This window comes from Pseudorca crassidens, chromosome 2 (assembly GCF_039906515.1).
Source record: "Pseudorca crassidens isolate mPseCra1 chromosome 2, mPseCra1.hap1, whole genome shotgun sequence".
NCBI classification, from domain to species: Eukaryota; Metazoa; Chordata; class Mammalia; order Artiodactyla; family Delphinidae; genus Pseudorca; species Pseudorca crassidens.
The window spans coordinates 140,570,252-140,583,689 of record NC_090297.1 but is presented as its reverse complement, the minus strand read 5'-3'; the positions used below and the strand labels follow the sequence as shown (position 1 = coordinate 140,583,689).

Here is a 13,438-nt window from a genome sequence, read left to right as displayed (position 1 = left end):
CCCCTGTATGCCATCTGTTGTATTACTGTAGTTTTAAAGGTACTGTAAGATTAAAAGTGTTTTGTTTTTTGTGTTTTTTTATGTATTATTTGTAAGAAAAGTATTATAAACCTGTTACAGTACATTACTATATAGCTGATTGTGTTAGTTGGGTACCTAGGCTATCTTTGTTGGACTTACGAACAAATTGGACTTGTGGACACACTTTTGGAATGGAACTCATTTGCATGTAGGGGACTTACTGTAGTTGATGTCTAATAGCGTTGTGGTCGGGAAAGATGCTTGATAAGATATCAATTTTCTTAATTTTACGGAGGTTTGCTTTCTGGCCTAGCATGTGATCTATCCTGGGGGATGTTCCATGTGCACTTGAAAAAAATGTGTATTCTGCTTTTCCATGGAATGCTCTATAAATATCAAGTCCATCTGATCTAATGTATCATTTAAGGCCTGTGTTTCCTTATTGATTTTCTGTCTGGATGATCTCTCCATTGATGTAAGTGGGGTGTTAAAGTCAGTGTGGTTCAATTAAGAAGAAGCTCAATGGTCAAAGTCATGTGCTGGAATTGTTTACCAAAGTAGGCTGTAAAGTATCCTTTCTAGGGACTAAGGAGTTGAGCAGATATCTTGATTATATTAAACCAGCATTCTCCAAATGTTCAGTGATATATTACAATATATTGGGGACAAATGTTTGTGATTAAACATTTTGGTAATTGTGGACTTGAACAATTTAAATTTGTTTACTACTGAATTTCTAAGATTATTTAAGTATCAGTACTCATAGTAAATATTTAATAGGAGGACATGATATATAGTGTTTCACAAACTTCTTGATATTGGAACTCAGTTGAGTTCCAATTGTTCAGCTATTGTTCTGTAGAATATTCTTTGGCAAACATTGATTTAGATAATCACCCTCCTGACTGCCTGGCTGTGGACTAGATGATTTTTCCAGGTTTCTTTGAATAATGTGAGCTAGGTAAACATTCTTCAATCATAGGCCATGATCAGACCTTTGCTAGCTTATTACCTATCACAGGTAGATGAAGTCACATCGTGTGATACAAAACTGTTACCTAGGTGAGAAAACTGTCATGAAATGGAGATACTCTTTAACGTGGAGTCATGGGAGGTAGAAGGTATGACATTTTTGTGACTAATTAGCTGTGTTGCCTTAAGGAAGTTACATAAGTTATCTGAATCCTAGGATCCTGACATATAAAATGTGAATAATACTATCTCAAGAGCTGTGATGATTAAATTATGATGTGTATGACATACACATATATGTATGTGCATCTATAAACTTTAATACTTTAGCTATAAGGAAACAAATTTTAGGTTTTCAAAAACGTTAAGAAAAAGGATGTGAAAATTTTATTTAGGCAGGTTTTACTGTAACAATGTTATTTTTTTATAAAATAACTTTATAAAAGAGTCCATCAAGATATTATATAGGAAATGCACACGAAGGAAATATATGTACACTTCATAAAAATAGAATACATCCTGGCAATTGCTTCCAGAGTCTGTTACCACCATTTACAGTGTATTGACGTTTAACGTTTATGCTAATTTGAACATACAAGATTTTCAAGAAAAACAAAACTGTCCCACCTGTATTTAAAAAAAATTGTTTCCAATTGACAGGAAAATTTAAAAAGTCTAGAATGTAAAAGTTATGGAGATGGGACTTCCCTGGCAGTCCAGTGTTTAGGACTTCGCCTTCCAATGCAGGGGGTGTGGGTTCAATCCCTGGTTGGGGAGCTGAGATCCCACATGCCTCACGGCCAAAAACCAAGACATAAAACAGAAGCAGTATTGTAACAAATTCAATAAAGACTTAAAAAAAAAAAGTTATGGCACTAACTGAATAGAAGACCATGTCAAAAATGTTAGAGCAAAGATCCATGCCATAAATAATCACTGAGGACAAAAATATTTTTTTCCTATTATCCAAACTGGTTCAGCTGGTTCCACAAAGTCACTGAAAATAATCTTATTTTGGATGTTCAATCAAGGTGAGCATCATTTGGTATCAAAACTTTCTTAGAAGCTGTACTATATTTCTACAATGAGTGGTATTTCTTTCTTTCCTAAGTGAACGTAAGTATGTAAGTCGTATTATAAAGTATTAATACATAAAAAAAAGCATCTTCATAAGTTACTCGGTAAGCTTTGATCAAAACACATAGCAACCAGTTTTATTATTCTAAAAATGGTTAAATGCTCAAATCCACTTGGATTTTTTTTTTCTTTTTTTACAGGAAATTATCTTAGCTACTATGTTACTATAACACATCACTGATGGGTCCTGTTAGATGTTCAGGATAATCTTTGCGAAGTAACTGCTCCAGTGTAATAAAGAAAGAAAATACTAAGGGACTTTTCTAGACCTTACCAAAAGATATGACCGTGGTGGGATCATGAAAATACCTCAGCAGTACCAAGGAAGGCACACAAAAAAGCATAGCACCATTTTCAAGTTGCCAAGATTGCAACTGCTCAGGAGACAGTAATCTGGAAGAGAACGCGATTCCCATGATATATGCAGTTTAATTATGTGGATTAGGCTTTGGAGAGCTGCTTAGTATGGATAGGCAGACACAGCTATATAAACTATGAATGTGGTCTGATAGTCAATGGTCCCGTTGGCACTGTAGGATAAGGCTTGAACCCTCATGCGGTAGGTCTCTGGTTCTCGTAGAGGTCGTGTTGTGTACACCACTCCTTTAAAGTTTTCATCCCTTAAGGCAAAAGGAACAGTCTGTTCCTCATCTATCATGAGGAAAGTTGTCCTGGGATGCATCACTCCATCCTGTGTGTATGCAACCAGCCGGATCAAATCCTGACTGGCGTCTATTCCAAATGGGAGGGAGACAAGTTTGTATTCCAAGGCATACGGGCTCAAGGCACATTCCAAATCATTGGGTGGACAGTTCTTGAGGCAGAACCTAAGGACAACAAACACATGAAATGTATACAGTTATCTTGGCTTGGAAGCAGGAGAAAGCATGATGCAGGTGATCGTGATCCATGACAACTCTCGGGCATTAAAGGCAGGAGACAGTCTGACTGCAAAGCACTAAGGCTCACCCATGTTCTGTGTCATTAACGGAAACCAGATGCCAGATGGTGATGAGAGTGTGCTGGTCTAGAGTCATATATCTCTCTCTCAGCTCTATTAAAATCAGAAGCTTTTGAACCATTGAAAAAAGTATGAGTACCACAAGATTGCCTTTAAAATGAAAAGTCAGTTTTGGAAAGAGAAGCATCTGCACATATATTGGAAACAAGGACTTCTTAAAGAGAGGAATGTAAATGATTTAAAAATTTTAACATCTACCCTAAGACTATTTGAAAGCGGAAATAGAATATATTGATATTTGGTTTACTTTTCTAAAAATAATGAAAGGTCAATTAGGACTCCTGAAAAAAAACTTCCTTCTGTATTTGCCTTCCACATGATTTTAGATTAAACATACTATATTTTCTTTTTCCAGGGCCCACAGTGGTTGTTTTTGAGTCATCATGACTTTTAAATTGTCTGCCAGAAATCACTGGTAATAAAGAGTAAAACTAAAAAAAAAAAGTACAAAGGACCATGTTCTGAAGATAGGGATTCTTCAGTCATAGTATTTTTAAAAGTATCCTAAGTCTGCACTTTTAATTTTTTCCCTTTCCTTCCTATTACCCTCAGACAGATTACAAATAGGTTTTTGATGGATCCTGGCTAGTCCACACTTGACCATGTTACAGTAACATGGTAGTCACCGCTGAGAGGAAAACAAAGTGTGAGATCCAACCAGCATTTGGTTTCAGAACCACCTTATTAGTGGGTCCTATTCATTATGGCTATTATCTCATTTTCCAAGCACCCCACTAACTTGGTACCTAAACAGAATACATTTCTGTAAGGGGAGGGAGAAAATAGAAGAGTGGTTTATTCAGAACCCAGAAAAGACAGCGTTTCAGACAGCAGGATACGTAAGCAAGATGAGATGTGAATGGACAGACCACTGACTCATCTTTGCTCTCCTCCACGCTCTCATGGAGTCATGTTGACTCATCACCATAACAGCCATGATACTTCTTGGAGCGCTCTAACGGCTGAGCGCCCTGAAAACCCTGAGGCAACACCAACGGAAATGAGACAATTTCAAAGAAAAGCAGGCTCTATCACCCTATAAAATGCTTCCTGCTGAGACAGAATTCTAGATGTTGTCTGGTGGATTACATGCTGGGGAGACTTGCTCCAAGAAACCCTGCAGCTCAAAGTGATGGTTTCAGCTGCAGTGGCTGCTGCAGGATGAGCTCATTTTTTGCCAGTTCACTGAAGAAGGAACACATCGTAACTCTCTATCCCTGGGGGGCTATTGACTTCCTGTGAGTGAAACATGACTGCAGACAGGGGTTGTTGGTCAAGGAGAGAGAGGAAGAAGGATTTTCAAAAGCATGTCTGGGAAGAGAAGGCAAGACATACCCTGACACAGGATCCCGTTGGTAGTCGGGTGGACAGGGCGTCTGGATGCACTGGTAACTTCCTCTCATATTGAAGCACATGCGATTCGGCCCACAGTGCACATTCTGCTCCAGACACTCATCAACATCTACAATAGCACAAGGAACATGCACCATCAGCAACTCGGGTCAGAACACACCATCAGGGCAGGCATTGTGGATACTGGACTGGAACGTTGAGCGCTAGCTTTCTCCTCGCCATGAATGAACTTGGTAGCTGCACTTAAGCTTCTTCACCCACCAAGTGGGGATCCTGATTCCTGGTGTGCTATTTCCCAGACTCCTCTAAGTTTTTTTTTTTCTTTTAACATCTTTATTGGAGTATAATTGCTTTACAATGGTGTGTTAGTTTCTGCTTTAAGACAAAATGAATCAGTTATATATATACATATGTTCCCATCTCTCTTCCCTCTTGCGTCTCCCTCCCTCCGACCCTCCCTAACCCACCCGTCCAGGCGGTCACAAAGAACCGAGCTGATCTCCCTGTGCTATGCGGCTGCTTCCCACTAGCTATCTACCTTACGTTTGGTAGTGTATATATGTCCATGCCTCTCTCTCGCTTTGTCACAGCTTACCCTTCCCGCTCCCCATATCCTCAAGTCCATTCTCTAGTAGGTCTGTGTCTTTATTCCTGTCTTACCCCTAGGTTCTTCATGACATTTTTTTTCTTAAATTCCATATATATGTGTTAGCATATGGTATTTGTCTCTCTCTTTCTGACTTACTTCACTCTGTATGACAGACTCTAGGTCTATCCACCTCATTACAAATAGCTCAATTTCATTTCTTTTTATGGCTGAGTAATATTCCATTGTATATATGTGCCACATCTTCTTTATCCATTCACCCAATGATGGACACTGAGGTTGCTTCCATCTTCGGGCTATTGTAAATAGAGCTGCAATGAATATTTTGTTACATGACTCTTTGAATTATGGTTTTCTCAGGGTATATGCCCAGTAGTGGGATTGCTGGGTCACATGGTAGTTCTATTTGTAGTTTTTTTTTTTTTTTTTAACACCTTTATTGGGGTATAATTGCTTTACAATGGTGTGTTAGTTTCTGCTTTACAACAAAGTGAATCAGTTATACATATACATATGTTCCCATATCTCTTCCCTCTTGCGTCTCCCTCCCTCCCACCCTCCCTATCCCGCCCCTCCAGGCTGTCACAAAGCACCAAGCCAATATCCCTGTGCCATGCGGCTGCTTCCAACTAGCTATCTACCTTACTACGTTTGTTAGTGTGTATATGTCCATGACTCTCTCTCGCCCTGTCACAGCTCACCCGTCCCCCTCCCCATAACCTCAAGTCCGTTCTCTAGGAGGTCTGCATCTTTATTCCTGCCTCACCCCTATGTTCTTCATGACATTTTTTTTTTCTTAAATTCCATATATATGTGTTAGCATACGGTATTTGTCTTTTTCTTTCTGACTTACTTCACTCTGTATGACAGACTCTAGGTCTATCCACCTCATTACAAATAGCTCAATTTCGTTTCTTTTTATGGCTGAGTAATATTCCATTGTATATATGTGCCACATCTTCTTTATCCATTCACCCGATGATGGACACTGAGGTTGCTTCCATCTCCGGGCTATTGTAAATAGAGCTGCAATGAATATTTTGTTACATGACTCTTTGAATTATGGTTTTCTCAGGGTATATGCCCAGTAGTGGGATTGCTGGGTCACATGGTAGTTCTATTTGTAGTTTTTTAAGGAACCTCCATAGTGTTCTCCACAGTGGCTGTATCAATTTACATTCCCACCAGCAGTGCAAGAGGGCTTCCTTTTCTCCACACCCTCTCCAGCATTTATTGTTTCTAGATTTTTTGATGATGGCCATTCTGACTGGTGTGAGATGATATCGCATTGTAGTTTTGATTTCCATTTCTCTAATGATTAATGATGTTGAGCATTATTTCATGTGTTTGTTGGCCATCTGTATATCTTCTTTGGAGAAATGTCTATTTAGATCTTCTGCCCGTTTTTGGATTAGGTTGTTTGTTTTTTTGTTATTGAGCTGCATGAGCTGCTTGTAAATTTTGTAAATTAATCCTTTGTCAGTTGCTTCATTTGCAAATATTTTCTCCCATTCTGAGGGTTGTCTTTTGGTCTTGTTTATGGTTTCCTTTACTGTGCAAAAGCTTTGAAGTTTCATTAGGTCCCATTTGTTTATTTTTGTTTTTATTTCCATTTCTCTAGGAGGTGGGTCAAAAAGGATCTTGCTGTGATTTATGTCATAGAGTGTTCTGCCTATTGTTTTCCTTTAAGAGTTTGATAGTTTCTGGCTTTACATTTAGGTCTTTAATCCATTTTGAGCTTATTTTTGTGTATGGTGTTAGGGAGTGATCTAATCTCATACTTTTACATGTACTGTCCAGTTTGCCCAGCACCACTTATTGAAGAGGTTGTCCTTTCTCCACTGTACATTCCTGCCTCCTTTATCAAAGATAAGGTGACCGTATGTGCGTGGATTTATCTCTGGGCTTTCTATCCTGTTCCATTGATCTATCTTTCTGTTTTTGTGCCAGTACCATACTGTCTTGATTACTGTAGCTTTGTAGTATAGTCTGAAGTCAGGGAGCCTGATTCCTCCAGTTTCGTTTTTCGTTCTCAAGATTGCTTTGGCTATTCAGGGTCTTTTGTGTTTCCATACAAATTGTGAAATTTTTTGTTCTAGTTCTGTGAAAAATGCCAGTGGTAGTTTGATAGGGATTGCACTGCATTTGTAGATTGCTTTCGGTGGTACAGTCATTTTCACAGTATTGATTCTTCCAATCCAAGAACACGGAACATCCATCTATTTGTATCATCTTTAATTTCTTTCATCAGTGTCTTATAATTTTCTGCATACAGGTCTTTTGTCTCCTTAGGTAAGTTTATTCCTAGATATTTTATTCTTTTTGTTGCAATGGTAAGTGGGAGTGTTTTCTTGATTTCACTTTCAGATTTTTCATCATTAGTGTATAGGAATGCCAGAGATTTCTGTGCATTAATTTTTTATCCTGCTACTTTACCAAATTCATTGATTAGCTCTAGTAGTTTTCTGGTAGCATCTTTAGGATTCTCTATGTATAGTATCATGTCACCTGCAAACAGTGACAGCTTTACTTCTTCTTTTCCAATTTGGATTCCTTTTATTTCCTTTTCTTCTCTGCTTGCTGTGGCTAAAACTTCCAAAACTATGTTGAATAAGTGGTGAGAGTGGGCAACCTTGTGTTGTTCTTGATCTTAGTGGAAATGGTTTCAGTTTTCACCATTGAGGACGATGTTGGCTGTGGATTGTCACATATGGCCTTTATTATGTTGAGGAAAGTTCCCTCTATGCCTACTTTCTGCAGGGTTTTTATCATAAATGGGTGTTGAATTTTGTCAAAAGCTTTCTCTGCATCTATTGAGATGATCATATGGCTTTTCTTCTTCAGTTTAATATGGTGTATCACGCTGATTGATTTGCGTATATTGAAGAATCCTTGCATTCCTGGAATAAACCCCACTTGATCATGGTGTATGATCTGTTTAATGTGCTGTTGGATTCTGTTTGCTAGTATTTTGTTGAGGATTTTTGCATCTATGTTCATCAGTGATATTGGCCTGTAGTTTTCTTTCTTTGTGACATCCTCGTCTGGTTTTGGTATCAGGATGATGGTGGCCTCGTAGACTGAGTTCGGGAGTGTTCCTCCCTCTGCTGTATTTTGGAAGAGTTTCAGAAGGATAGGTGTTAGCTCTTCCCTAAATGTTGTATAGAATTCGCCTGTGAAGCCATCTGGTCCTGGGCTTTTGTTTGTTGGAAGATTTTTAATCACCGTTTCAATTTCAGTGCTTGTGATTGGCTGTTCATAATTTCTGTTTCTACCTGGTTCACTGTTGGCAGGTTGTGCCTTTCTAAGAATTTGTCCATTTCTTCCAGGTTGTCCATTTTATTGGCACAGAGTTGCTTGTAGTAATCCCTCATGATCTTTTGTATTTCTGCAGTGTCAGTTGTTACTTCTCCTTTTTCATTTCTAATTCTATTGATTTGAGTCTTCTCCCTTTTTTTCTTGATGAGTCTGGCTAATGGTTTATCAATTTTGTTTATCTTCTCAAAGAACCAGCTTTTAGTTTTATTGATCTTTGCTATTGTTTCCTTCATTTCTTTTTCATTTATTTCTGATCTGATTTTTATGATTTCTTTCCTTTTGCTAAGTTTGGGGTTTTTTTGTTCTTCTTTCTCTAATTGCTTTAGGTGCAAGGTTAGGTTGTTTATTCGAGATGTTTCCTGTTTCTTAAGGTAGGATTGTATTGATATAAAGTTCCCTCTTAGAACTGCTTTTGCTGCATCCCATAGATTTTGGGTCGTCGTGTCTCCATTGTCATTTGTTTCTAGGTATTTTTTTATTTCCTCTTTGATTTCTTCAGTGATCACTTCGTTATTAAGTAGTGTATTGTTTAGCCTCCATGTGTTTGTATTTTTTACAGATCTTTTCCTGTAATTGATATCTAGTCTCATAGCGTTGTGGTTGGAAAAGATACTTGATACAATTTCAATTTTCTTAAATTTACCAAGGCTTGATTTGTGACCCAAGATATGATCTATCCTGGAGAATGTTCCATGAGCACTTGAGAAAAATGTGTATTCTGTTGTTTTTGGATGGAATGTCTTATAAATGTCAATTAAGTCCATCTTGTTTAATGTATCATTTAAAGCTTGTGTTTCCTTATTTATTTTCATTTTGGATGATCTGTCCATTGGTGAAAGTGGGGTGTTAAAGTCCCCTACTCTGAATGTGTTACTGTCAATTTCCCCTTTTATGGCTGTTAGTATTTGCCTTATGCATTGAGGTGCTCCTATGTTGGGTGCATAAATATTTACAATTGTTATATCTTCTTTTTGAATCAATCCCTTGATCATTATGTAGTGTCCTTGTCTCTTCTAATAGTCTTTATGTCTATTTTGTCTGCTATGAGAATTACTACTCCAGCTTTCTTTTGGTTTCCATTTGCATGAAATATCTTTTTCCATACCCTTACTTTTAGTCTGTATGTGTCTCTAGGTCTGAAGTGGGTCTCTTGTAGACAGAAAAATGTGGAGCACTTCACGAATTTGTGTGTCATCTTTGCGCAGCGGCCATGCTAATCTTCTCTGTATTGTTCCAATTTTAATATATGTGCTGCCGAAGTGAGCACTCTATTTATATTTAAACATATGTGAAAAGACATTGAAAATAAGAGCTATAAAAGTAGAAGGGAAGCTACTAAGAAACCTGTTCTTTATATTTAGAAACAGAATGCATTTGAGTTTTGTAAAGCTAATAATACTTTAAGTTCACTAAAAACAAGCTAAAAATTTAAAGGGCACTTGTGAATCTTTCTGTAAAGTGAAGAATCTCTTTAAAACATGAGTGATCGGGCTTCCCTGGTGGTGCAGTGGTTCAGAGTCCACCTGCCGATGCAGGGGACACGGGTTCGTGCCCCGGTCCGGGAGGATCCCACATGCAGTGGAGTGGCTGGGCCCGTGAGCCATGCCCGCTGGGCCTGCGTGTCCGGAGCCTGTGCTCCGTGACGGGAGAGGCCACAACAGTGAGAGGCTCGCGTACCGCAACAAAACAAAAGAAAACAAAACATGAGGGATCCATGATCCTTCCCTAGTATTTTCTTTTGTAAGTTCAAATTGTTGAGTGGGAAGCAGTGTAGTGGAAATTAAAGAAGTTATAAATTTAGGGGAGACTGTACAGTTCATTCAGATCTTGTGGTGAGAAACTGAGTAAAGAAAAGAAAACAGGATCAAGAACCATAATCAAGTTTGATCAAATCTGAACTGTGTAGGAGCCAGCCTCAGTTGTTTCAGGTGGGATGCTCTCCCTAAAGTATCTCTCCCTAGGATATTGGGGGGACATGCAAATGAAATGCTCTTTATTTTGTTTTCTATACAAAGTTGTTAAATAAAAACACTCTTAAATCACCAAAATTAAGAAGCATCAAGATGAAGCTAAAAGAAACTTATTTTTGAGCTTTCTGAAAATGAGTGTTTTTAAGCCATGATTCTTAACTTGAGGTCCATATTTGAGCATCAGGAGATCTGTGAATGAAAACGTTTCTGTGTGCGAGTGTGTAGGTACACATGCATGATAAAGCAAGGCTAAGATTGGACCCTCCTTCCAGAAAATTTATCAGTCATAGAGTTCAACACAATTTAAAGGATTAAGACCCCAAAGTTAAGAATCGTATTTTAGAGCAATAGTTTCAAACTGTGCTATCTGTATTCCCCTGGTAGTGCATGAAAATTCCCAGCAATTTGAGAGCAGGCAAATATTTTGGGAATCAATTTCCATTCAGATTAAAAAAAAATTTTTTAGTAAAGTTGATTTACAATGTTGTGTTAGTTTCAGATGTACAGCAAGGTGATTCAGTTATACATACATATATATGTATATATATTCTTTTTCAGATTCTTCTCCCTTATAGGTTATTACAAAATACTGAGTATAATTCCCTGTGCTATACAGTAGTTCCTTGTTGGTTATCTATTTTATATATAGTAGTGTGTATATGTTAATCCCAAACTCCTAATTTAGCCCTCCCCCCTTTTCCCCTTTGGTAACCGTAAGTTTTTTTTCTGTGTCTATTAGTCTATTTCTGTTTTGTATACTTCAATTTTTTTTTAAGATTCCACATGTAAATGATATCATATGATATTTGTCATTCTCTGACTTCATTTAGTATGAAAATCTCTAGGTCCATCTATGTTGCTGCAAATGGCATCAGTTCATTCTTTTTATGGCTAACATTCCATTGTATATATATACCACATTGTCCTTATCCATTCCTCTGTCGATGGACATTTAGATTGCTTCCATGTCTTGGCTATTGTAAATAGTGCTGCAGTGAACATTGGGGTGCATGTATATTTTCGAATTATGGTTTCCTCTGGATATATGCCCAGGAGTAAAGTAGCAGGATCATATGGTAGCTCTACTTTTAGCTTCTTAAGGTACCTCTGTGCTGTTCTCCATAGTGGCTGTATCAATTTACATTCCAACCAACAGTGTAGAAGGGTTCTGTTTTATCCATACCCTCTCCAGCATTTATTATTTTGAGACTTTTTGATGAGGTCCATTCTGATCAGTGTGAGATGATACCTCGTTGTAGTTTTGATTTGCATTTCTCTAACCATTAGGCATGAGCATCTTTTCATGTGCCTTTTGGCCATCTGTATGTCTTCTTTGGAAAAGTGTCTATTTAGAGCTTCTGCCCATTTATTGATTGGGTTGTTTTCTTTTGGTCATGAGCTGTTTGTATGTCTTGGAGGTTAATCCCTGTCAGTAGCAGCATTCACAAATATTTTCTCCCATTTTGTAGGTTGTCTTTTCATTTTGTTTATGGTTTTCTTTGCTCTGCAAAAGCTTTTAAGTTTCATGAGGTCCCATTTGTTCCTATTTTATTTTTATTTTTATTTCTGTTACTCAGGAGACAGATTCAAAAAGATATTGCTATGATGTATGTCAAAGAGTATCCTGCCTATGTTTTCCTTTAGGAGTTTTATAGTATCTGGCTTTACATATAGGTCTTTAACCCATTCTGAGTTTATTTTTGTGCATGGTGTTAGAGAATGTTCTAATTTCATTCTCTTACATGTAGCTGTCCTTTCCCAGCATTACTTATTGAACAGGCTGTCTTTTCTCTATTGTATAGTCTTGCCTCCTTTGTTGTAGATTACTTTACCATAGGTGTGTGGGTTTATTTCCTGGCTTTCTATCCTGTTCCATTGATCTATGTTTGTTTTTGTGCCAGTACCATACTGTTTTGATTACTGTAGCTTCATAGTATAGTCTGAAGTAGGGGAGGCTGATTCCTCTAGCTGTTTTTCTGTCTCAAGATTGCTTTGGCTATTTGGGGTCTTTTGTGTTTCCATACAAATTTTAGAATTATTTGTTCTGGTTCTGTGAAAAATGCCATTGGTAATTTGATAGGGACTGCATTAAATCTGCAGTTTGCCTCGGGTAGTATAGTCATGTTGTCAGTATTGATTGTTCCAATCCAAGAACATGGTATATCTTTCCATCTGTTTGTTATCTTTGATTTCTTTCATCAGCATCTTATAATTTTCAGAGTATAGGTCTTTTTTCTCCTTAGGTAAGTTTCGTTTTTTTTTTTTTCCTTAGGTAGGTTTATTCCTAGGTATTTTATTCTTTTTGATGCAATGGTAAATGGGATTGTTTCCTTAATTTCTCTTTCTGATCTTTCATTGTTAGTGTATAGAAATGCAAAAGATTTCAGTGTATTTTGTATCCAGCAACTTTACTGAATTTATTAAGGTCTAGTAGTTTTTTTCATTGCATCTTTAGGATTTTCTATGTATAGTATCATGTCATCTGCAAATAGTGACAGTTTTACTTCTTCTTTGCCAATCTGGCTTCCTTTTATTTCTTTTTCTTCTCTGAATGCCATGCCTAGGACTTCCAAAATAATGTTGAATAAAAGTGGAGTGTGGATATCCTTGTCTTGTTCCTGATCTTAGAGGAAATGCTTTCAGCTTTTCGCCATTGAATATAATTTTAGCTGTGGGTTTGTTATATATGGCCTTTATGATGTTGAGGTAGGTTCCCTCTATGCCCACTGTCTGGAGACTTTTTTTTTTTTAATCATAAATGGATGTTGAATTTTACCAAAAGCTTTTTCTGCATCTATTGAGATGATCATATGGTTTTTATTCTTCAGTTTGTTACTGTGGTATATCACACTGATTGATTTGTGGATATTGAAAAATCCTTGCATCCCTGGGGTAAATCCCACTTGATCATGGTGTATGATACTTTTAATGTATTGTTGGATTTAGTTTGCTAGTATTTTGAGGAGTTTTGCACCTGTGTTCATCAGTGGTATTGGCCTGTGTTTTTTCTTTTTTTGTGGTATCTTTGCCTGGCTTTGG

The 13,438-nt window shown here is 37.4% G+C and overlaps 1 protein-coding gene and 1 non-coding gene across 4 annotated transcripts in view; both read right to left on the bottom strand.

The window, feature by feature from the left end:
• Positions 1-1,357: 1,357 nt before the first annotated feature.
• HMCN1 (hemicentin 1) overlaps positions 1,358-13,438 on the bottom strand; it is a 524,815-nt gene continuing 512,734 nt past the window's right edge. For all 3 annotated transcript variants that reach the window (XM_067728936.1, XM_067728938.1, XM_067728937.1), the window contains 2 exons: positions 4,487-4,613; positions 1,358-2,957 (listed from right to left, as the gene is read on the bottom strand). In XM_067728936.1, coding sequence (XP_067585037.1) covers positions 2,591-2,957; positions 4,487-4,613 — 494 coding nt within the window. In that variant the 3' untranslated portion in view covers positions 1,358-2,590. The remainder of the gene's footprint in view (positions 2,958-4,486; positions 4,614-13,438) is intronic.
• LOC137220415 (U6 spliceosomal RNA) lies at positions 9,590-9,696 on the bottom strand. Its single transcript, XR_010941704.1, has one exon. It is a non-coding gene; the product is annotated as a U6 spliceosomal RNA (small nuclear RNA).